This window comes from Rhineura floridana, chromosome 1 (assembly GCF_030035675.1).
Source record: "Rhineura floridana isolate rRhiFlo1 chromosome 1, rRhiFlo1.hap2, whole genome shotgun sequence".
NCBI lineage: Eukaryota > Metazoa > Chordata > Lepidosauria > Squamata > Rhineuridae > Rhineura > Rhineura floridana.
In genome coordinates, this window is record NC_084480.1 from 206,695,745 (window position 1) to 206,721,914 (window position 26,170).

The following is a 26,170-nucleotide window of genomic DNA, read 5'->3' on the forward strand; positions in this document are numbered from 1 at the left end:
TCCTTCCCAGACAAATTTGTCCGGTGCCTACCTTAATATATTTTTAATGCCAGCTTTTTCTGTTCTCCTAAGCTTTTAAAAAGCTTTAAAATGTCTTGCTTGACACCCTCTGTATATGCTGTTTTTAAAATCTGGTTTTATTCCTTGGCATTTAAAGGTATCTCTACCTCTTGCTGATGTTTTCACTCCCATTTTAACTGTCTAATCGTTGCTTTTATATTGTTGTTGGGTTTTTTATACATTTTTAATTTTAATTTTTAATATGTATTAAAATGTATATTATTGTGTATCTTTCTGTTTTAAAAGCATTTGCTGTTTGACAGGGCAGCGGTGTCTAAGTTTAGTAAATGCATAAATAATATTTGCAAAGTACACACAGTGAGACAGGAAAGGCAAGAAGGGGGTATCCTTATGTATAATATTTGCGTTTCAGCATATTTGATCCAGTGTAGTCTTGTGGACTGTGAAGAATAGCACTCAAAGGGCTTCTGGTTTCTTCTGATCTAAACTCCACTACTCGGCTTTTCAAATGTTATTCAGAATTAAATGTGTTGCATCTGTATTTCCCAAACTTCTGAGAGAAGTCTGGTATACTTGACCTGGGTTTACTTTTAGAGTGTGGAAGGGTACGCAGTACCTGTCCTCAAAGCAGCACGTTCTGTATGAGTAGCTGATTTGGCATTGCGAGCAGTTAAGGCTGGGAAAGACCCGGCTCAGTGGCAGACCACGTGCTTTGTGTGCAGAAGGTCTCAGGTTCAATCTCTGGCATCTGCTGGTAGGACTGGGAAACACTCCTGCCACAGAACCTGGAGAGTGTTGCTGATCAGTGTCAACAAAGCTGAGCTAGATGGACCTGTAGTCTCTTGGTGTAATGCAGCTTCCTCTGTTCCTAAGACTGCAATCCTCTGCATACTTTGCTCTGTAAATAAACCAGTCACACCTGATGCACTCCTGTTGCAGTAAATGATGCAAAGATGCGGTGGGTGGGCTTGCAGAAGACTTTAATAATCATTATTTTTTAAAAAAAATCCTGTGGCATAATAGCAATTGGCTCTAAACAGACTTCTGGGAATTTCTGGTTTACAGTCATAGTTTTGAAACATTTTTTCAAGCAACTTATTATTGTTAATGTCACTGGATTCTTAAAATCTTTTATTATTTTTTGCTTCCTGGATCCTTGGGAAGCAATCTCACAAACAGTTACCTTGCTTAAATACCACTGAAATCAATGTAATTTAAGGGAGCTAGTTGTGTGTAGGATTGCAGTATAGCTCTGCCGTCTTTCTCATAGCAGCTGTGGTTTATATTATTTATTTATTGTTACATTTATGTCCGCCCTTCCTCCAAGCAGCTCAGGGCAACAGAATGACCCTGTGTGGTAGGTTAGGTTGAGAGACATGACGCCCAAGATCACCCAGTGATGTTCATGGCTGAGTGGGGATTCAAACTCTGTTCTCCCAGATCCTAGTCCAATGTTCTAACCTCTACATCACATTGGCTCTCAATAATGCAGCTTTATACACAGATAAACCTACATGCATTCAAAAACCTGTGTGTGTGTATTTCGAGAATACATTTTGCGTATTTGAAAAGTGTTGTTTTCCTAATACCTCAGAGAGGGATTTTGTGTCAGGTTTTGTGTCTAGTATGACTTAATATTTTAACCTGACTGCTTCTAAATTTTTTGGAATAGTATTTTTTATAACTATGTGACACTGGGAGGCAGCACTACGTAAAGAGTAAGAACACTGCACCACACACCGGGTACATTTTTCATATGCAGCTATTTTATCAACAGTGCTTTGTCACCTTCACTATTCGTTGCTAGACAGCAAACAACAGAATAAAACTGCATCATGTCATTTCTGTCTTCAAATTTTGGGGCATGTTGCCTACCCCTCCATCATCTGGAAATGTTATCTGAAGAAATATACATGGAGGACTATATCCTAAGCCCTGTGCAGATGTGTATAGAGCACATGCTTGGTGGAGGACCCAGATTGTGTCTATCCCAGTACATACACTTTGCATCTACTGGTGGGAATTCATGTTTAAATAGGAGCCTGTGGTGCCCGTGTGCCACACGTACACATCACCTTCTGGTGCTCCATGACAGTTTGCCCAAGACATTGGAAAGATGGAAGTGGGTTGACCAATAAGTACACTACATCTCTTCCTTGTCTTCAGGTTTGTCTCTCTTGCTCCTAAATCCTATTACAAGCAGCTCTCCAAGCTGCTTTCATTTCTTGTTTCATTGCCCTCCTTCCTAATCACAAGTAGGATCTCCGGTGGAAGGCTTTTATTCTTGAGCAGTCTAGGGTACCCGCTCCTAGCTGGGTGAATGCATTGGGCCCCAGTGTCTCAAGCCTCATGAACCTCACAGCTTGGCTCTGTTTTTGAAAAGATGCAGCCAGGCTGCATTCCCTCCAGGGTTTGCCTAAGTTGGCTCCCATGGTTCCACATCCCTCCCCTGTTCAACAGAAAGGCCTTAGCTCAGTGGTAAAGTATTTGCTTGCGTTCAGAATGTCCCAGGTTCAATCCCTGGCAGCTCCAGGTAGGGCTGGGAGAGATCTGGATCTGAAATCGGTATAAGGGAGCTCCCTGCGTTTCTATGTGCTTGTGTCCCATGACCCTAGCACAGTAAAAGTGTCCTTAATCCCCATCCCTAATTTTAGTTATTGGAGATGTCCCTTCCCAATTTTAGGTATTGCCTGTGTGAATCAGGCAGCATGTGTTAACCCATATTAAGGCATATTTGGGGACAGGGCAAGCAAACCTGATTCCAGATCTCCTCCATGTCTGTAGGCTCTAACTGAGTCACTTCTGCAAAGGGCTGTAATTATCATTGAATCATAAAGTTATAAGGAATTAAATGGGGCATCTAATCCAACATCCTTCCCTAAGACAGACTATCCTTTTAATTATCACATTTCTGTTCAGAAGTGTAAACTCACAGCTTCTCCTTAACACTTGTGATTTCTGTAATGTTGTTAGCATAAAATAAGATTGCAGACTACTATTTCCATTTTATGAATAGGTTTTTCCGGGTCGGGTTGGCTTGCCTGCATTTTATCCTTTCTGGGGCCGAGAGCGCCGCTTCTCACTACACACCAGTGTGAAGTTCACCGCCATGGAAACCCTGCTGCTTCTAGTGGCTGCATTCCCTGTCCTGGAGGCCAATGGTCCTACAGATCCAAACAGCCCCTTCTGTTTTGACTGGCACTCACTCCGTGTTGGTGGTTTGGTCTGTGCTGGTGTTCTCTGTTTTCTTGGAATTGTTACCCTGCTGAGTGGAAAGTGCAAATGCAAACCCAAGAGGAAAAGCAGTGTCAACATGGTGCCAAGGTGTCCCCTTGCAGGAGAAACCAGTGACGGCCGAGTGAAGATAATGGCTAATAAAAAAAATTAATAAATAATTCTTAATAATAACAGGAGGAAAATAAAAATAAATTTGTAGTTGGTACATAAGGAAGCCAATTTATCTGTTACTGTTGGAGCAGCCTTTCCGAAGATGTTGTTGCACTACAGCTCCCATCAGCCCCAGCCAGCATGGCCAATGGTGAGGAATGATGGGAATCTGGGGACTCAATGGTTGGGAAAGCTGTGTTAGAGCTTGGGATCCATTTCCACGTGGTCCAGTTCTGCACTGCAGTAGTAATGTGTATACACAAAACTTACAGGCTTTAGTTACTTCCATGCCTCAGTAATAGCATATAAATCTGGACTAAGATCTGGATGTAAGAGGAGGCACAGTTTTTGTTTTATTCCAAATGTGTCATTCACAGTAGAGTGTTTTCTCTTTTATGGCACAGATCACTGGAGTAGTTAAAAAGTAGGAAGCTTGGTTTCTGGTTATTCATGGTCTCTCAATGAATTTTCTTAACAGGTGATTAAATACTAAAAGTAGAAGTACAGAGGTGATTAATATAGAAAAACAAATTAGTTGCAGAATTCATCCATCATGGAATGGAATGTAGTTAAGTTTCACATGAACCAAGGAGTACTGTAGTATACAATAGGGCTTACTTAAATGACAGTCAGGTTGGATTACTATAATGCATTGTGGGGCTGCTCTTCTTTTGTGTTAAGGCACTTGAAAACTTCAGTTGCTTCAAAATGCATCTACTTAAGAAGAACCTGCTGGATCAGACCAGTGACCCATCTAATTTACCATCCTGTTCTCACAGTGGCCAACCAGATGCCCACGGGAAGCCAGACTGTTGACTAATACTGGTCAATTGGAACCCATCTCACCAGTTCTTCACCTAACAACCTCACTGGCTGCTAGTCCATTTCATAGCACAATTCAAAGTGATGTTTTAACCTTTAGAGCTATACCTAATGGTCTGCCTTCTCCCACACGAACCTGTGTAAATGTTAAGATTATCTTCTAAAGCCTTTCTCTGGCTGCTGTTGCCATTAGTTAGATGGGTGATGATTCGGGAAAAGAACTTTTTGGTTCTGGTGCCTCATCTCTGCCAGGTAAAGGACTTCTTATTTGCCAGGGTTTTTTAAAACTCTCCTGCAACATTATTACATCTGATTGTTGTTATTGTATTGTTTCTCTGCTGCTGTTAGTAACTCTTTGTATTGTTTTTAAAAGTTTATGATGGTTTGAATTCTAAACTGTAAGCCATCCCAGAAGTAGGGTTGAGTATGAAATGTTTGAAATAAATAAATCTTTAGTTCGTTTAGGGTTGGGGAAGGGAGGGCTTAACCAACCAATAGAATTCACTACCATGGTTTGGGGTGATGGCAGTTAGCTTAGTTGGGTTTAGGAAACAGATAGGATATCAAGTGGTTATCAACACTTATCAGCCCATGATATCTAAATAGAACCTTCATCTAAATCGGATAGCCAAACATAGTTGTTTGGATTGCAGCTCCCATTATTTCTGAATGGCTAAAACTGAGGGAAATTATAGTCTGATAGCATCTGGAGAGCACTACATTAGCTTCTCTTGCTATAAAACATTTATTTTATCAATTTCTGTAGTTATGTTGTTCACCTCCTAGAACAGCGTTATGCTACTGTGACCCTATGTTGGAGCAGTCCAGAAATGATATAAGTTATTCAAGTACCGCATATTTATTCTTCCAGCTCCAAAACTGCACTTATTTGTATGTAAGGTGCCATTAAATCCATTGGTGTTCATGGCTCATGTAACTTGTGTGTGAGAGTGCTACTTTAATGCTTGATGTTTTCATTTTTCATTGTGTGTGTGTATGTAAGAGAGCATGCTTCCTCACTCACCTTTGTTTCAGCAAATATTTATTATTTACTTTTTCAGAGGAAAGTTTCCACAGAAGGAACTGGAAGCTCTATTTCCTGGGATGAGTGCTGACTTCACAAGTGAAAACTTTTCTGCTGCCTGGTATTTGATAGAGAACCATTCAACGACGAGGTTAGTACATAAAATTTGTATTGGTAGCTTAATAATGTCCAGGGGATATCAGTAATACTGGCTGTGAATTGAGAGGTGGTAGTTGCAGATCAGTAGCTCACAAAAAAATGTGTCAGTAAAATGGCAAGTTTGTGGATTGCATCCTTACTGTGTGACTGTAAAGGATTATTTTTAGATTTGTAGCCAATTCATGGTGTCTCACAATTAAAGAATTGCACCTCTGAGATAGCCCTATGTAAATAGCAATGAAATGATCCCAATTCCTAATTTTCCAATTTTTTTGAATACCCTGTATGTTTGGATTTTGACTTTATTTTTCTGTAATTGTATTAATATTAGTGGTAAATTAATAACTCTGCACACAATTAATTTTCATATTAATAAGATTTACGGTCATATTAATTGAATATGAAATGAAAAATGCAAGAAAATGTTCACCAACTTGGAGAGCTTTAAAAGGGAATTAGACCAATTCATGGAGAAAAAGGCTATCATTGGGTGCTAGTCATGGTGGCTATACATAACCTCCAGTTATCAGAGTATTTGAACATCCCTTGTTAAGGATCATGAGTGGCAGAGGACTGTTGCACTCATGTGCTGCTTGCAAGCTTCCCATAGACATCTGGTTAGCCACTGTGAGAACAGAATGCTAGACTGTTCCAGAAGGGCTCTTATGTTCATTATGAACATAACATTAAAATGTTGGTTAAAAACAACAACAATAATTTGATTTTGCCATGTTTTTTTAAAAAATAAACCTCCCCAGTACTTTGCCTCTGACCTATATGAAATATTGTGCTGCCTATTTCACTATTATTTCATGTCTTTGTATATTTGAAATAACAAATTCTTTCTTTTGTTTCTTGGAATGTAGTCCTCTAGATGGTAACCATAATTCATAGTTGGGAGTTCATTGTTACATATTTACTTATTTAAATTGAATATTCCTTCTCTTGGCATGTTAGCTGAACCAAGTACATTTGTCATTATGACAAGAATAAACAAAAGTACAAGGACAGAAAACCGAAATTTTAAAAGGCAAAAATCCAATTATTGTTTTAAACTAGTAACAGCAACTAGGAGATGAAAGATTTGTATGAATGACATTTTGGTCTGCTGCATCATGCCGCTATAGACAATTTTGTTAATTTGTCTAGTTGTATTCTTTCTCTTTGTCCTCCCCTCTTTTTGCAAATACAATCTAGTGATTTTTTTAAGAAGTAAAGGACCCATACAATACTTTTTGTTTTATATTCAGATAGCATGAATATGGCAGCTTGCTGGTTTTCAGTAGATATGGAGACCAACTATTCTTGTCTTTACTGTAAACATTCCTACCATTTTGTTTCCATTTCTTTACCTGTTACAAATCTTTGTGGAGGTGGATTCACGTAACCATGGCTTTCACATGGCTGATTCAGTTCCCATATTCTAGCCTGGTAATTTACAACTTTCATCAAGTATCAGAAAACACAGCTCTTACTGGAGAAATGTTTTCTAATTTTGAACTTGTCTCCAGGTGAATAAGGGTATGGCAATAGGTCATTCTAGTCTCTCTATGTAAACAGGTTTCTGATTACTTTAGAGTTTATTTTTAAGTATCTAATTTCATATTCATTGTATGGATGCCATCTATATTTTTTCTTGCCTCTTGGTTTCAGTTTTGATCAGCTTAAAATGGCAGTAATGAATCTGAAGAAACAAGCCAACAAGAAGAATGAAGGAAGTCTACAGTATGTCAAAGGAGGCCTCAGTACCTTTTTTGAAGCACAAGATGCCCTATCAGGTACGTGTCAGAGGTTTGAAAGGAATGCCAAAAGTATAATTGATTACCTTTATCTTTGTTAGGTATTTCAGAATGATTGTATAATTTGCCTTTCCAAAACCTGAGCTGATTCTTATTTTGATTAACATTAGCTCATGTGAATAAATACTCACATTATTCTACTGTGGTGATTGAGTTCACACTGGCTTCTCTATATTACTGAGGTAAAAACTGGCATAAAATACATCCATTTTCTGGAAATTAAATATATAGATGATACTAAATGTTCTCCTTATAACCTTCACCACAGTTTGTACAGGCCCCCGAATTCAGTGGCTTTGCTAAGGATGAAGGATCCTTGCATCAAGTGATGCTAATGCCTAATCTTAAAACAATCAGTATTTCATAAAAGGAAAAGCTCTCACCAGTTCTATCACTACACAGGAATGAGAGAGAAGCTGCAATCTGGGAACATAAAAGATCTTCCCATGAATACTTATTTGTCATATCCAGTTGTTGAGGGTGATTGTTTTTTCCCCCTTTGGGTAAGAATTACATTTCAGAAATGCGAGATTCTGCTCGTGGAACATTTACAGTGTGTTACACTATTTTACAGGCTTTCTTAACTGTCTTCAATGTTTGGTTTGTGTGGATGTGGAGTTGGAGAGCAAGTGTGCTGCAATGTCTCATAGAAGGTGTTGTGGAATTTAAAAGCTTTCTTTGTCTTCTCCAGCTTGTTGATAAGAGTATAGGGCATTTCTGCCTTGCACTAAGCCCATGTATATAAAATCAGTATCGTGGCATAAATATAATAATCCTAAATTTGTTTTTAAAATTTTCCTTACTGTTTTGTTTATTATCAAGAAACATCTGAAAAAAAGCTTTTTGTAATTAGTCTTGTAAGATGGATGTTGGCTTAAACATGACAGTTCTATTTTCATCTCACTGCCAAACTTTGTATGCAATTAACTATGTGAAAGTGAAATAATCTATGTCTTCTGCCCATATCTATTTAGCAGCATACAAATATGTTTCTGGATTATGCCAGTATAAGCAGTGAATAAAAATCAGAAAAGTAGGGAAGTGAGGATACCACATCTGAAATTTCTAAAACTATACAACTGTAGACTATCAGTTGCCTTCATTGTAGTTGGAAAGGCACAGCAGTCCAGTTCTAGCCTTTGAGACTATTTTCTCTTGCTCTTGGTGATCATATCAGATTGTAATTGTGGGCATGGATACATGTTTGCTCATAGTAACACTAGTGATAAAATTTTCCAGTGATTTTTTTTCCCCCATGAAAATTTTCCATTTCATACGTTTGTTAGTGAATGATACCGGTTGCAAATATCATATTAGGCAAGCTTGGCAAGTTGAAAGATTTTAGCTTTGTTTACTAAATACAAGTAAAATAAACATGCTAAATTATATCACTCTCTAGGGCATCAGAAAATTTTCTGATGCAAACTGTTTTTTTTCCTGCAAACTATGCAAATCAACCTAGTTTGCATAGAAAAATTAAAAGTGCATGTTAAATCTCTCATTGTTTGTAAGTCCCTGTGTTTCTTAACTTTAAAGTGATTGCATTTAGAGGATGCCAATATTGAAGCTTTACCGTTTGTGTGGAAGAGTCACAAAGCAGGTAGAAATGGTAACTGAGCCAATTTAGGCTGGTATACAAACATGCAAGGCGATCAAGAAGTATAGAAGCTTTCATATGCTCACATTGACCTAAATAGCTCCAGTAGAAGATACAACTTTACATTGTTTGTATCTCCTTTTGTCCAAGCAAAGCAACTACTCTCTACTGCTTCCAGTGAACATTTGGTTATTTGGGGAAACTGTGTAAGATTGTCCTTTTTTCCCCCCTTTTCACATCTAAAACAATATTTTTGTAGACATTAAACATTCCGAATCGGCATGGGTAATGACTTTTAATTCAAGGTTATTTAGTTCAACGTGTGGTGTGTGACACAGCACAAGATGATTTAACATCTAGTTTGGCATATCTGTGACTTTCGTTACAGGGTTTTCATTTCTTATTTTCACATGAAAGTCAGTTTCAAAGCATAGGACTGCAGAACAAGCTCCCACCCCTTAGTGTATATTGATGAATGAAAGCCTTTTCCTATCTTGGTAATGATTTCCGCAAATATTCTCCCACTGCCATTCTCAAGCAAGAACTCCCATTGAGTAAGCTAAAAGTATTCAAATGTTAAATTTTCAATATGACCTTTTTTAGAGGGCATGGGTGTCTATACTGACCCATATTTGTGAATCTCATGTGCATATTCTCCATAAACAGCATGTTGCAATAGGAATTCTTGTTGTTGTTGTTGTTATCATCATCGTCTTGATTTGTACCCACACTTCACCCAAAGGTCCCAGGTCAGGTTAAAACAATTTTAAAATACAACATTAAAAACAAGTTAATGTTCACTCTTTCCCTTAAAATATGCTACATTATAAGCAATAGCAGAGAATAATCGGATAAGAATAAGACACAAGGAAGGAAGGGGAGGGGGAAAGTATTTTAATTTGGAAGCTGCTATGGGAATCGTCTGGTAAGATATCCTAAATAAATAAATGAAAAATAACTTAGGAGAGGAAAAGCTCTAGAGTTAAGGAAAGTTGTGGCAATGTGCCCAGGTACTGTTAGTGAAGATCAGTGGCTTGAGAAAGGCGTGAAAAGTTGGTAAGAGAAAAGTTGGTCGTACACCACAGTGCTACACTATTTATCTTTTCAGATTAGTTTTGTATCAGCACAGTAGAACCTGCATGTGGTAGTATAAAAATATATTTGCTTCTTGAGAGTCAGATGAACTTAAGGAAGAAATTATAGTAAATGTATGAAGCAGAACTATGATGCACAATATATAAAATAGAATTTTAATGTTAATTAGAAGACTGAATAAGAAAACATGGCCCCCACAGGTTCATGACTTTAAGTTTACTGCCAAAGATCATAGCGTAAGCTAGCAGAATAGTACAGTTTAGAAGTCTGGAGTATCTGGCTCCTGTCAACAGTGCCCACTTCACTAGATCACTAATACTTTTGTAACAAACATGTACTGCTTAGATCTAACTGGAATATTGCTCAGACATGTTGTCTCACCCATTAAAACGGATAGCATTTAACAAGATGTTTTATTCCAGCAATCCATCAAAAACTGGAAGCGGATGGAACAGAAAAAGTGGAAGGATCCATGACGCAAAAACTAGAGAATGTTCTGAACAGTGAGTTTTGAACAGCCAGTATCAACTATTTATAGCCTTCAGATTTTATAACAAGTTGGAGCGTATTGCTTAGACTTTGAAATTTGGGGAAAGCAGATTTTCTCTGATTCTTATTCCCAAATCATGAATATATATCAAGCATCATAATTTAACAATTGACAGCATTGCAGAGGCTTTCAGCTACTGTATGTCAGGGTGCTGCCTGAGAAAAAGAGGAATGAGAACTATTTTTTGATACCCAATAGTCATTCCTTAAAAATAAGTAGATTCAAATTCTGTCCATTAAAACTGAGATACATTGTGATATGGGACAGGTTTATGAAACATAGCTTAATAGCCTTTATTATATTATGTAACATTTCACATTCAACAGAAAGAACTTTGGATATCAACCAAGATACAATGTTTAAAGTACATAATCTTGCACTATTGGATAAATAGTAGCCATTTAATCTTTAATGTATACTGAAGACACCAACATTTCCATTTCTGCTATATGTGATAAGTTCCTTAGCTTCTCAAGTTTTCCAGATCTGCTGTGTATGATCAGATCTTTTCTCTCGTTTTTCTTCAGGTAGAGGCATAGACTGCAAAATACTGAAGGTACCACCACTTTCATGGTGGTGGGATTCACCAGTTCTTCCTGGTGTACCTGCAGCCCTTTGCACCCCCAGAAAGTTGACTCCAGAGGATCAGATGACCCTCTGGACCAGCTGTCTCGGGAGGACTACAGAGAGGGGAGAAAATTGCTGAAGATACCACATACATGTACCTGCCTGGCCAGAATCGGCTTCCATTTGTACAGTGGGTTCTTGGGCTTTGTCAGTGTTGTCAGTTACTGACCCTATGGAAGAATTAATTGGAAAATATGTTCATGGTCTCCCAACGTTTTGTGACGGTCTTGATCTATCTTTCTTAGCAAACCAGGTTAAAGTTTTCAGAGGGATTTCATTTCAACCCCTGCCTTGTGAATTCAGAGATTTTTTCTTCTCTGGATGAAGTCACTTGAGTTACCTAGGAAAACTGAGCCTCTTCATAACCATAATATTCAGTACTACTAGACCCCCACTCTTCCAGTCTAATAATTGTAGCAGAATATGTAACCTTTGTCTCACTTTGAAATACTTATGAAATTTAGTGACATGACCACTGATTTTTTTATCATGATAGTGGAGGCAAGAATCAATCGATTATTTAATCAATAGGGAGGCAGTAAGAAATTAAGATGTAAAGAAAAAAAGTCATTTTAAATATGAAATCTTAAATAATCAGGAAAAATGTAATCCATCCCAATTTCTAAATCAAATCTGTGCTGTTCAGTTCAGGATCATAATTAAATTAATATAATTAAGATTTTGAAGACTTGTTTCTAAATATGTGACTAGGTGTTGCTGCTGCTGTTCATAACTCGTTAATATTCAATTCTATAACGCCATAACTAGTTAATAACTCAACTTTGGTTGAGTTGAAATAACATTTTTATTTGATATTTTGTTCAAGAGATATGGAGTCATCCAGTAGAAACATTAAAATATGAATTACAATTACAATAGATGTTATGGTGAAGAAAATTCTCAGTATGTGCCTAATCATTTTTTTTTAAGTTGAGTTTTTTGGATTTTGCAAAAACTATTTTACTTCGTTTCATTGTGATGTATGTTTTTACCTTCCTCAGTGGAAGGGATGTTTCCCTTAAACAGTATCAATAAGCAAAGAACTATATCCATATAACTGACTCACTTGTCTAAGAATATGATCATATTGTGTGAAATCAGAAAAGTGACATGAAAGCATTTTCTTTTACTTTTCTTTAATGTCAGGATGTTTTGTTTCTGTATGATTAAAGTAGAAGTGACCCACACAGCTTTTAAGTAGGTCTCACTGCTGCTATTGAAAGTAGTAAACTTTGAACAGTGGTATGCTCAAAATTCTTTTGTTCTTAACTATACAAAATCTCATAGTTTACTTGTCTGACCTATTGGGATTCTCATTTTGCTACAGGCAAAGTTGCAGGGAAGTAACACTGTGCCAAAATTTCAGACATAGCTTGCAACATCGCAGTTCTCTCAGTATGAGGACATCTGGGAAAATAACTTGATTTTTTTTTGCAACCAAAGTAATTAAAAAATCCAATTTTATCAATTTTCACAATATGATGAATGTAACAGTTCTGAGGGTTCAGCAGCAATATCTAGTTAACTTCAGTTGTATAACAACACTATTTTTACAAAAAAAAATGGTTGACAATATTTATTTCTTATAAATAAATTATTGCATATATAGATTCTTTAAATTTTAATTTCTTGCCAAATTCTTGGTCATCTTGGCCAGAATAGGTGTCATTTGCGCTAATAGGAAGTGGCATGGCATTAATTATTGCAGAAGATGAAAAAAAAGCAGATTTTAAGTAGAAATAGCTTTTCACTCTTTATATCAACTGGAATATGCTAATGATCTTGACACTTCTTTATTATGCTGATTTATGTTTAAAACCAAAACTTTAAAATCAGTAAAATGTAAATAAATCCTTCTGAGCCGACTATAAATGTCTGTCTCTGAAGCTTGAAACTTTAAATGAATAAATGTTATGTAATTTCTCTGTTTTTAATCAAATGCGTTTTAACAGCACTTGTTGAGCAGAAGATTATTCTGATTCGGCTCAGTGTCACCATATTTCTCTATTGGAGTATTATTTTCTTGCAAATACTCATATTCCATACCCTTTTATGAAATGATAAAATATAATCCAGTAAGCATTTCTAAAGAGTAGGATTTAGCAAAAATACCCTATTAGCTTTGAGACATCAGGTAATTCTGGTGTGTTGTTTTTTTTCCTAACAACCATAAAATGTAGTGGGACCAATTCTCCTGACAAAACAAAGTTTCTTCCATCGGGGGCTTGAAACTTCAGCACTGTTTAAACATTATTTAGATATAACAATTATTTTACAAAGGCTACTTTTAACATGAGCGGGCCACCCACAGTGTTGACGAGAGAAAATGGCATGCGAGCCACCCAGTGAGACTGATGTAATTTTTTCATCTTTGCTTAAATTATAGTCACTAGACCAGATAATGTAGAAACTTTTTTTTTTTACAGGCAGCCATCAAAAGGGCTAAAAACATTCACCTTTTTCTGGTAAATTAAAAATAAGTCACCAGTTTGAAAGGGAAAAAAAGTAAAATGTCAATATATCTTTATTATGAGTCAAAGAGGCAAGGACATAGTTTGTCATAACTAAACAAGTTCTAGTATTAGATAAGCTATGGTACAACATAAAGATTAAATGCAAATATAGGTATGATCTCTCATAATTTAAATATTTAACACAGAAATTCTTATTCACCTAGAACAGTGCTCAATGTTCCTGATTGTGGATCTACTGAAAGCAGTCAATGTTACTCAAATTATGGATCCAGGGCAAAGTCTGAACTGGTGCTTCAGCTTGTGACTTGTAGTTTTCATAAATTTCCTAAACTAAGATCATTTAATGAAAAAGAATAAGGATACCCTGTTAGACACATTTTCCTGAAAAGTCCAAGTATCTATTATTTCTTTCCCCAGAAAAGAGCAAATTCTGCATTGCGCTGCTAACAGTGGTTTTAACATTCATGTTTGTTATACTGTATTCTGCTGTAATGAAATGAATATATTAAGCAATTATCAAATTGCCTAAAAGGCAGAGATGGAACTGTAAAAAAACAGCTCTGTAGCCAAGGCAAACTCGATGGTCACCACAATGAACTAAAAGAATTTGACCTAAGAACTAAAGTTGCCTTAATTGTACTGTGGTTTCTGTCACGTTAAAAGGCTAAGTAGTTAACACATAAAATAGTGTTTCAGTATATTCTTTTTATAAAAAAATCTATTACAGATTTAGTATGAACGTTTGTGTCAATGTCATCGTAATTAATCACTATAATGATGACAAACATATACATTAAACTCAGTGCAAGCTACTCTACTGTCTTATCATATGCAACTTATTTACATGTTTGTTCACTTTTTTTTTTAAAGGAGCAAGTCACACTGCAGATACTTTGTTCCAGGAAGTTTTGGGTCGCAAAGACAAGGCTGATTCTACAAGAAATGCTCTCAATGTCCTGCAGCGCTTCAAATTTCTTTTTAATCTTCCAATGAATATTGAAAGAAATATTCAAAAGGTATTTGATATTATAAGATACTGTACACGTATGATTCTTTACCTCAATTTACAATATATTTACTTTTCTTTTTTTGCACGTTTAAAGGGCGATTATGATGTCGTCATTAATGACTATGAAAAAGCTAAGTCATTGTTTGGGAAGACTGAGGTGCAAGTGTTCAAAAAATGTGAGTTTTGGATTTTGCTAAAGTCTGTTGTAGTTTTAATAGGAATGATTAGCAACACAAACTGAGAAGCCCTCTGTGGCGTTGATCTTCTGGTTATGCAGGGCGTTCTGCAGTATTGGAATAATTATTTTACACAATAGCTTTGGCAAATTTTCTTCCTGAGCAATACATAGAAATATACACTATTTTGTACTGTATATAGCAGGAGTTGGTCAATCCTTTTAGCATTATGTAACATAAAACAGGCTAAGGTTTGGGATTTCTTCTTTGGGTATATTTGTGTCTTTAAAAAAGCTCTGGAGTTGCAGCCTGCAGTTTTGTACAGTTACTTTAATGCAAATCTTCCCGGGCTAAAATTAAAATATAAATTGCTTATGTACTTCACCTGGGCGCAAAAAGATTCTGAATCCTAGTGTGAGTTTTTTCTAATTCTCTAATAATTCGTTGTTGTATATTTCATGTGGTTCTTATGTACTGCAAGATATATATTTCTAGATCTGTAAATAAACTGTTATTTGACAATGAAATGGAATTAGATGAAATTAGTAATAAAACATGATTAGACATGAAACTTGGAGAAGTAACAAATGTAACTGATGAGGAAGAAAGTGATATCAAGGTGATAGTGGTTAATATCTAGCAGTTTTGGACTAAAAATTTTTTTTGTTTAAAATAGGCTAGCTTTACATATTAAACTCATGACATTTACTCTAAGAAAAACATTTTTAAAAAAATTTTACAACCATAGATTATGCTGAAGTTGAAACACGGGTTGATGCACTAAGGAAACTGCTTCTGGATAAGTTGCTTGAGACTCCATCAACATTACATGACCAAAAACGCTATATAAGGTGACCCTTTTCACGTTGTCCTCCTTTATATATGTTCTTTGTATAGACAGCAATATTTCCTTGATAATATTTTCTTGGTAACATTCTTACGTATAAAATGACAAAATCTCTGTATAATGTTTTCCTGCTCCAGTGCTTTGTGTGAAACATGAACATTGGGTTATGTTTTATACTTTAGATAAGGCTTGAAAAAGTCTCAAAGTGGTTCTGATATTGTGAAAATTGAACTGAAAACACAATGAATATTCAGCTATGTTTCATTTATGCAACATATTATTCAAATACCAAGTGCACTGGTGTCATGGCACATGTTGTTCAGTGTAAGAGGTGTTAAGTAGCTTTAGGGTATTTTCATCCGAAAGTTAGTATTAAAGGTAACTTTAAGAGCTGTGAAATGGGCAATATCAAAATGAGATGTAGCTAATTATAGAAACACTTTGCTATCTTTGTATTGTTTTGCCCTCTAATATGCATTTAATTCCAGTCTTTCTTTTGGAAGACACATAGAGCTTTGAAAACATTTACTTAAGCAGTTAATCACATATTTTCCTGGAATGCAGAGTATCTGGTAATTTGTACAATATACAAGGAGCACTCTATCACTGGGGGCTAGAAGTTCTGGTTTCTGTTTTTGTCCAGGTTATTCAGTTGGCTATAGTAATATTTAATTATCCCAGTTAAATATGAATTGAGTGGCTTTAAAGATGGGTTGTCAAGCTTATGTTTTAACTTATGTCGTTTTCTTTTAAAGAGAAGGCAAAATACCAGTGATATTTTGTCCCCACATCAACCACTAGCTGTTTCTGCACAGGTGAAGGGGTTGGATGGGGCAAACAGGGATTTGCTCTTTCCTCTATTGGCCTTGATCCAGCTTGATTACTGCTTAAAGGCAGTGTGTGTTTGTGGGATGCTGTGGGAAGGGTTGTAACTCAGTAGTAGAGCATCTGCCTTGAATGCAGGAAGTCCCAGGTTCAAACCCTGGCATCTCCAGGGCTGGGAGAAACTCCTGCCTGAAACCCTGGAGAGCCACTGCCATTCAGTGTAGACAGTACTGAACTAGGTGGACCAATGGGTCTCAGTATAAGGTAGCTTCCTCTGTGCATCTCTGCAACAACAAAGGACCAGTTTTCATCAAGTTTGTCTTCATGTTTTGCAGCCCAAACTGAGACCCAGAGCACCTAAGAACACCTAAGAATAAATTGGGCAAGAGCTTGTGATGGTTTTACAGTATATTTTAAATGTGGCACCAAATGCAAAGTCAGCTGGGATTGGTTCCATTCAGGAGCCAAAAGTGGGGGTTCCAGACAGTGTCAATAAGATGATAGGCAGTGCCTGAGTACAGCCAATTCCAGTAGGATTTCCCCACACTGCAAATCAGTGGTGTGTGTCAGGACACATACCTATACAAAATGGCACAGGTTTTAATCATATGCATTATGAGGTAAACCTGAAGGGCTTTTTTGGGTGAGGGGGGGAAAGGTGTCCTCAGCCTAAATATCTCTAAATATCTCTTTGTAAGACTCACTCCCATCTGCTGCAGTGGTTAGTAAATACATGCCTTAACAGGTGGGCACAACCTGGAGAAAAGCTCCCAGATCTCCATAGGGTTGTGATATAACCTTTTTTGGACTACTGTACATATTTTGTGGATGACTGATGGAAAGAACCTTGAAGAACTGGATTTTCTTTCAATAATATGCAGTTTTTTTAAAAAAAAACACTAGTAGCATATGGTTAACTTCATTTATAATATCTGCCAGGTGAAGCTGTGGACATCCCTTTACTAGGAGAGCAGGAACATTGATGGTCACAGCTAGCATCCATTGTGTCAGCCTCTCATTCCAGTGGCTGCATACAAGGAAGCAAGAGACTTGGAGAAAGACAGCACCCCATTTCTGTTGTGGAGGAGCAAGCGGTCCATGCACCCTGTCACCATGCTTATGATGTATGTAGTCACACATCAATCGCTGAATGCACAGATATCTGAACTGTGTACTGCTGACCCCTCGATAAAGAGGCGAGCAATCATACAATTTGGTTCCCCTCGCCTATGCTTTATATGTTACATTACAAGCATGATGGAGGGGAATATACTTCCTTCTCCATCACAGAACAGGATTTGGGTCAGGTAAACTTCTGAATGAGGGCCCTGTGTATCTCCTCCCACCCTAGCCTCAACCTGTGAGGATGGGTCATGAATGCATCTCCTGTTGCCAAATGCTTTAACAGCTCAGCTGGCTTAGGCAACTGGAGGTGATCTAGGAGCTTAAAAGAATCTTTCAGTGGCTTCCCCATTTCTCCCTGAGTAAAATGTAGGGGAAGTGAAGAGACATCACAGCTGAGGAAAATGGAAAGATGCAGTGAGGCAGAGCAGGCAGTGGGAGGAGCTGCACTCCAAGATACTGAATGCTAGCTAGAGGTATATTTTAAAGTGAATTGCTTCTTTTTTTCCTCCCTCTATAAGGGATTGGATAAATCGGTCTGTATTGCCTTTTCAGTTTTTTTGTTAAAAAGGACAGAAAACTTGAATACCTGCCAGTGTTGGGGTTTTTTAAGGGTGCTCTGGCTTAATGATATCCCTTTATTTATAATCTGCCAAACCCCTCAACATACATATATTGAGTGGGGGCTTATTGAGGCTTAAAACGGCTCAGTTTGTTTTAGTCTAGTACTAGGATATGAGTGATATAGCCCCCTCCTCTTTTAACATTACCATGCATTTGCAAATACGGGGTTGTCTTCAGTTAGTCTCATTGTCTGTACATAACACAACAACCTTGGTGAGGGTGAGCAGGTCTGGTCAGTGCCTGTACTTCCTATGAATTCGATGAGGTCTATTGAAGAGAGGCTGGATGTAAATGTAATAAATAATAAAGTTCGCAGCTGCTTAGCCAACTCTGTAGACTTCTATAGTCTTGGGAAATAGTGTAGCGGTGCAACCCCATGCTAAAAATACCATAATGTTAGAAATACCTGCCTATAGTAGCATAATCTGGCAAAATAAGAAAGCAAGCTGAATCATAAGCCCACAGTGTCTCCATCTCTAGATTCACAATACATTTACAAAAAATCACTCATTTTAAAAAATCCAAATATTAATAATTGCACATGCCTGTGTTGTATTTTTGGATTAGTGTGTCTGCCTCTGAGCTTCTACTACTGAAAGCACTTTTGTATTTGGAAAATAAAGGGATATGAATAGGCCACTTTTTGAAATGACAGGCAGAGCAATCCAATTGCAATCCAGCTGGCGGCAGAGAGGGTGGTGGTGGAGGAGCCAGTGAAAAGCTCCACGGGATCCTCCTCCTGGTCGGGAACTGCCAGCCTGGCTGAACACCAGCTCCATCGGGAGCCACGCACACGAGCTGGTTGGAAAGCCCTGGCTCTAGCCAACAGGCCTCCTGGGGAGTAAGAGCTCCCTGTAGGCCACAATGGGATTTAATTTTTTTTTTTTAACTTTGTGGGCCTTTTGGCCAACAGAGTTTTAAGGTGGATTGGGACCCGGAGGAGGGGTCTGAATGTGAGAAGGATCTCATGTAAGTCCCCCCTGTGGCTCCGCCACGCCTCTGGAACACCCCATTTTGAGACCTTCCGCCAGGCCTCCATCCATCAGGCTGGCTGTCACCGGCAGACTGCTGCAGCACCAGGAGGCTCCTGGCAGACCCACATCTCCACCATAGCAGAGGGCTGCTGCCAGTGGAGCCCAGCACAGCCAGGAGCTTCCAGATGCTGGAGATCTGCAGCATCCAGCTCACCCCAGCCTGATGGAAGGGTGAGTTGGATTGTGCCCTCAGTTTCCATGTGCAACCAACTTTGCTCTCCAATAACGTGAGACTGACTTCCTTTCCATTCTGCTTGGGAACAGGCCCTGTCTTAAACAGAGGTTTGGTTGTATTTAAGATGCCTACCCTTTTATCTAGAAGTGTATTCCATTGAACTTAGTGAGACTTATTTCATGTCTAGGGTTGCATCGTTAACTGGAAATAGCTAGCTTGGAATAATGCAAAAAGGTGCATATTTTTTCAGGCTCTGTGGCTAGCTAAGATTTTGTTAATTGTAAGAGTGGTTTAGGCTATAGTCCTACCCCACTCACCTGAGGGTAAGCCCCATTGACTCATTGGGACTTACTCTTGACATGACATGTATGGGATTGCTCTGTTAATCTACTGATATTCAAGTCTTCTGACATATCTCTTTCAGAATTCTGTTATAGATCCCTTTTGCCAAGATTGGAGGGAAGGGGAGTGATCAAAGAAACACAGAAATAGCATGGGTTGAATCTGAATCTTCATTTATTCAGTTTAATGATTTTGCAGATACCTTTCTGATCTCCATGCAGAAGGGGATCCAGCTTGGCAATGTATCGGTGCCCAGCATAAATGGATTTTGCAACTTATGCACAACTGTAAGGAGAGCTATGTTAAAGAACAAAAAGGTAAATATCTTTCCTTTTATAGAAGTGCCTTTCCTTGAACCTGGAGATGCAGTATAGCCTCCCCCCCCCCCCCAATGTTGACCAGTCTTACTGTAAAACATTGTACCTTGTTTTCATATGACTTCTTACAATCTGGTGCATCTCTAAGTTAATTTATAGATAACTTTCTTAATGAGAGAATCCATGGACTTGAGCAGTGAAGCTCTCTTCTTGCTGTGCCTAATACAGTGATGACTGTGCATTGTTTTACTGCCTTCCTTCACAATAGAAATGATATCCAGCCACTGCTTGTCTTGCCACCCCCATTCTTCTGGTGATCAGGACAAGCAGTGACAGCTGGAGATGCCTCATGGCCTCTTTCCCCTGTGAGCATTCCTGACCATCAGTACATGAATTGGATGCTGCCATAGGAAAGGAGTCTGGCCCCTTCTTCCAGTGAAGGAAGAAACTTTGACTGGAGTTGCTTAATGAAGAAAATAACTTGCATTTGAGGTATTGGGGAGAAATGAGTAATGGGTGTCTGGGGAAAAGAGGCAAATGGGTTTGAATGATTTATAGTGCATGCTGTCTTTGCTATGACCAAGTGCATGATTAAGGCAGGCAGAGTCTAATCCTGGTTTCATGTCCTGGTTGGTAAGAAGGTATTGTTGTTGTTTGTTGTTAAGTGCCTTCAAGTAGATTACGACTTATGGCAACCCTATGAATCTGACCTCCAAGAGCATCTGTCATGAACCACCCTGTTCAGCTCTTGTAAGTTCAGGTCTGTGGCTTCCTTTATGGAATCAATCCATCTCTTGTTTGTCCTTCCTCTTTTTCTACTCCCTTCTGTTTTTCCCAGCATTATTGTCTTTTCTAGTGAATCATGTCTTCTCATGATGTGCCCAAGGTATGATAACCTCAGTTTCATCATTTTAGCTTCTAGTGACAGTTCTGGTTTAATTTTTTCTAACACCCAATCATTTGTCTTTTTCGCAGTCCATGGTATGCTCAAACTCTCCTCCAGCACCACATTTCAAATGAATTGATCTTTCTCTTATCCACTTTTTTCATTGTCCAACTTTCACATCCATACATAGAGATTGGGAATACCATGGTCTGAATGATCCTGACTTTGGTGTGCGGTGATACATCTTTGCATTTGAGGACCTTTTCTAGTTCTCTCATAGCTGCCCTCTCCAGTCCTAGAAGATATTAAACCACAGGTAATGGGAAACTGTGGTTTAAATAAGCCACAATATCAGTACTGAAGCTGGACATGCAAGGGAAGGCAAGGGTCATGATTTGTTTTTGGGCAATACAGCATGGGTTATTGGCATGAGATCATTATGTCTGAGCTTGGCTGAAGATTCCCTAGACTGGAAGAAAAGTTAGTGCTTTGAAAAACTGAATTCCCCTAGTGGGGAAATATGGTAATGTGGCGTGGCTGTTCTGTCTGATCACTGCTTCTTTCTTTGTCTCCTGGCAGTGTGAGAAACAAAAAGGATTTCAAACTGACTTCCCAACCCTACCCTCCAAATTGTGTAGTACAGCAATTATGAAAATGGGGGAGTGGGAGGGGGGCTAGTAGTTTAGAAATGAAGTCTTTCAAGTTTATCTGTAGAAAAGCCTCAAATTATTCCATGTTTGCAAACATGCTAGCTCCTACAATATCTTTGACTACTTTTGCAACATTTTTTACTTTGATAGAAAAGCAGATGATCTGCCATGATTTGGGTCACAGCTCATGTCTCAAGACAATTATTAAACTTGTTTCTGTTCTTGTAGTAAAGATATGTGTTTCCTTTCAGTGCTAACTTGCCAGTAGCTCTGCCTAAGTGCTAGGAAATCAGACAGATCCTGACCTCTTCTTTCTCTCCTGCTAGGCTTCTATTCACCTTGCAATGAATGATCTATCTTTGTTTGATCAGACAGGCCAACCTGATCTGTGTCAAAGGAGCCTTTTCAATTTGTTATCCTAGCAGCTGGTTCTCCTCTGTTGCCTTTCCATACTGTACATCTGGAAGAAGGCCTCTTGCAGCTGGGAGCTATTTCATCTCTAACCCACATCCCCCGTTCTTAATAGAAATATTCATTTAATAGTGAATGTCAAGCGAAGCCTTAATGCAATATCAGTTATGAAATTAAATTATTAATCATTATATAGCTTGCCATTTTCTTCCTGAGCCTTTGCCAGCTTAGCAGACTTTTAACAACTTTTGAGGTAACTTCCCTTGGTACCATCTCAAAATGACATAATGAACATGGTTACAAGTGCATTTATTTAAACCAGAGTATTGTAGATCTTAAAAAATATAATAAAAAGGAAATCGAGGCTAAGCTCAGTACTGATCAACTAGGCACTTGAAATCCACAGAGAAAATTCTATATAAGCCCTGTTCAAATTAAACCAGTTCCAGTTACTCTGTATTTTAAGCAGCTTAATCAAGGCCACCACTCAAAGGCACATGCTGCATAAATAGATTTGCTCTTGTGCAACTCCTCGTTTCAATGGGACATATACAAGACATGTTTATAGTAGATTCCATACAATGTTAAGGCATCTTAAAATATGTGGTGATCCACAGCTTGTTTATCCATTGGCTTCACTCTGCAGCAATTTGTATTGGGTTCAGAGTAATTGCTTACCTCCTCAATGCTGGACAGAAGGTAGCAGCAAGTGCAGCCACAGTTGAGCGGTTGGATCCTATTCTCCCCCTCCCCCGCCAACTTTTAGCAGCTGTAATCAAAAGGGGGCTTCTGACACAACATCCAAAATGGCAACCTGGCATGTGAAACAGAGGATGTAGCTTATCTTGTTGAAAACAAACAAAACCCTAAAATACATTTACTAAAATGTTTTGCTGATGTAGACATACATATATCAGGGAACGATGAGAGGACTACTCTTTCCAAAATGGCATCGCAGTGAAGTTCAGTTCTACCTCCAGTTCAACCTCCTCCTGTACAGTGGCTTCCCCAGAGTCCTACAGGAGTGGCATGAGTCTCTGTACCACTTGTATTGGCTATAGCACTTAGCTCATCTCTTGTCCACTTGCACTGCCAAATCCTAAAATAGCATGGTGCCATTTCCTAATTTTCCTTTATATGTAATTTCATTTAAAACCCTTTTTTTCACTTTTAAATTCTTGACCATTTGGAGTGGAATACCAACTAAGGCATATAATTTTAATAGGTCTGTGGCTAACGTTGAATATCACCCTTTGTTTTAAATATTTGCCTAAGACTTTAATTTTCAAAGGACCGCATGTCACAGAGAGTCTTGTGGCTCAGACTCTCCCCCTTAATTCCAAAGCTCCCTACTTTTTAAGTGCATAAAAGTCTTAGGAGAGCACATTCAGGATTATACCATTCACCTAAAGCAATAGAAGAAGGAACTGAGAAACAATCTAATTATTATCAGCAGGTTTTAACTTCTATACACTGCTAACCCAATTTTAAACAAATCTCTTATGTTGATACGTATATATTAAATCCACTTTGTTCTGTACAAAAATGTCTTATCTCTGTTTTAAGTGTGTTACAAAAATGTTTTAGTTGACTTCAGAAACTAATCAGCAGTTGTGACAACAAAATGCTTAGTAACTGGAGAGACTCATTTTTAATGTCTTTTGTAATATGTGTTTCATAGATGGTCCATCTTAGTTTCCAAATATAGACAGATACTGGAATCAAATAGGGCATTTTAAAATGTATTGTTGATTCAAGTTCATTTTAAAGGAACTTCCTTAATTTTTTGCTTCAGCAGATTGAAAGTCTTCTGTGTGGCATGTTTGAAAGGAATCCTATCCTCCTTGTGTCAGTGCAGGCTTTAGGCGCTGCCTGTTTGGTCAACAAGCAACGGTGGGTGGTCGGGCTGTAGCTCAGGACAAGGGCCTGCTGTGCACAGGAAAAAATGTTCAAAGGTGTTTAAGGGCGGTAAGGAAGTCTGCCACCCTTCAGAGAATCCAACAGCTATAGATCAGTGTTTCTTCTCACTATTGTAGCCTTTATGGGAGCCCACTATATGTGAGCAAAGCAAAAGGAAATACTGCAACTTCATTACATAGTGGCATTTCTGGACATCTTTCATAAACTTATATACAGACCACATAGTTCCATTGCATAACATCTTTTGTTGGATGGATTGTCCTTCACATAAATGAAGATATCTGAGAAAACAAGGTCACAAATAATTAATTGGAAGCTTTTTTTATTTTAAAAGCAGATCAAATTTAACTTGTCATTAGCTCATATCCACTGCTTTAAGCTATGTGTCTCATTGAACATAAATTGTGCAGATGAGACTGCGGCTTGAGGGAGAAACTACGGTTGCTACAACGTAAAAATGTTCTGGGGAAAAATAAAATTGCCACCTAACATTTGTGCAATACTTCGTAAAAAATTGAAGTCTAATAGTTATACATTATTAATCTTCTTGCTAAAACTGTACTCCCAGCAAATTTGTACATAGTCACATTTTTAATCAATGTATTATTAATTCAGGTTTATTTTCAGCTAACTATATTGAACCCTACGTATATTGCATGCAGATGTGTTACATGGATTGTGTGCGTATGTGAATTTTCCCAACATAGATGCAGCTTTACATATGACATATTATAAAGGTTGTAAATTACAATTTCTGTAAATGCCTTTTTAAGTAGTATGTTAAAATGTTTAAAGAGTATCCTTTAAAAGGTATGCATTGACATTATTTAAGATCAGCTGGTTGGTGCATTGTTTTATGTTGTTTTGAATGTGTCTTGTATTTTCTGTTATGTATACATGTAGCGGACACAACTTTTTAGTAAACATAGCACGTTAGGAGTGTTTTATACATGGAGAATAGCATCATACACCTTTCAGTATATTGTTAACCCCAAGACTTTTCCTTAGCACACATATGGAATCTCTTGAATGGTTAGCTGCAATAATTACTCTTGAATTTGGGGGGAAACAACCAACTGGATAATAGCATTTACATCCAGTACTTAAAATAGCTGTGTGCAGTTTTAAATGGCTATGCTTTAATTTTTTATTCTGGAGTGAGTAATGTTTGAATACTGATTTGTGCAGCAACTTTTTCTTTTCCCGGCTGCGGTGTGTAATCCTGAAGCGCTATCTCCTGGACAACTTGGAAAAAAGTCAGCTTTGCTAATGTGTTCCAGATGTTCATTAGTCCTGAGGGTATATGTGCTGTTGTAGTTCTCTGCTCCTGTGTTGTGCTTTCTTGTAATGCTAGACAACCAATTAAGAAATTAGTTTCATGTTAAACTTTCTTTTCCTGGTACCACTGCAAACTGATGATGTGGTTTCTAGTGGAACAAGAAAGTATTCTTTCCCGTTTTCTATTATTGATGAATAAACAAACCATTGGTGGGTTTTTTGTTTTGTTTTTGGTACAGGAGTGGCAATTTAGTGTGTTCATGCTCTCATCATATCAGTCTAGTATCAGACAAGCTATTCTGACTGACACTACAAAAGGATCATTTTTGAGTTGGTGTATTTTCTGAAATAATCTTACCAGTATACTGTGCCATCATTTTTTAAATTCTTAATTACAAGAAACCCTTTGTGCTTGGCACAGGGTGCAGTGCATAAATGAGAAATTTTATTTCAAAAAGCAAAAGCATGTAGGCAAAACACCTATCATGTTTACTCTTTTTTTCTTTTTGCAATGCAAGATACTAACATTCTAAGAACTTCATTTAAAAGTAATCAACTGCTGCTATAGTGCTACTAAAAATGTTTTAGTGTGCAGAGAGAGAGAGAGAGAGAGAGAGAATGTATAGCTTTAATGTATGAGAAAGTGCATTTGAACTGGAAATAGCTTTGAAACGGAATAATTTTGTTTTGTCTTACTATATTCTCACAGCAATTTCTAGGAAATTTACAGATTATTTGAGTTAGTTTTAAGAAACTGAGCCAAAACCATATGTATGATGTAAAATGAGCAATTCAAAACATTTAGAATTCCATCAGGGTTATAGAATGCCCTTGTGAATTTAGGGTTGGGGAAGGAAAATCATAATTAGCATGCTTTCCTTTGTGTTTATTTTTGTTTGGTTTTCCTGTTTAAGAGAGGTTAGGCTAATGCTAATTTAATTACTTTAAAAGTCATTCTGCAAATATTGGTCCAGTGCCTACACTCGCAATAAATACATG

The 26,170-nt window shown here is 37.7% G+C and overlaps 1 protein-coding gene across 3 annotated transcripts in view; it reads left to right on the plus strand.

The window, feature by feature from the left end:
• The window catches only part of EXOC2 (exocyst complex component 2), a 97,358-nt gene that overhangs the window by 18,010 nt on the left and 53,178 nt on the right, over positions 1 to 26,170 (plus strand). For all 3 annotated transcript variants that reach the window (XM_061590748.1, XM_061590758.1, XM_061590766.1), the window contains exons 5-11: positions 5,292 to 5,405; positions 7,067 to 7,191; positions 10,327 to 10,407; positions 14,426 to 14,571; positions 14,659 to 14,740; positions 15,489 to 15,591; positions 19,908 to 20,026. In XM_061590748.1, coding sequence (XP_061446732.1) covers positions 5,292 to 5,405; positions 7,067 to 7,191; positions 10,327 to 10,407; positions 14,426 to 14,571; positions 14,659 to 14,740; positions 15,489 to 15,591; positions 19,908 to 20,026 — 770 coding nt within the window. The remainder of the gene's footprint in view (positions 1 to 5,291; positions 5,406 to 7,066; positions 7,192 to 10,326; positions 10,408 to 14,425; positions 14,572 to 14,658; positions 14,741 to 15,488; positions 15,592 to 19,907; positions 20,027 to 26,170) is intronic.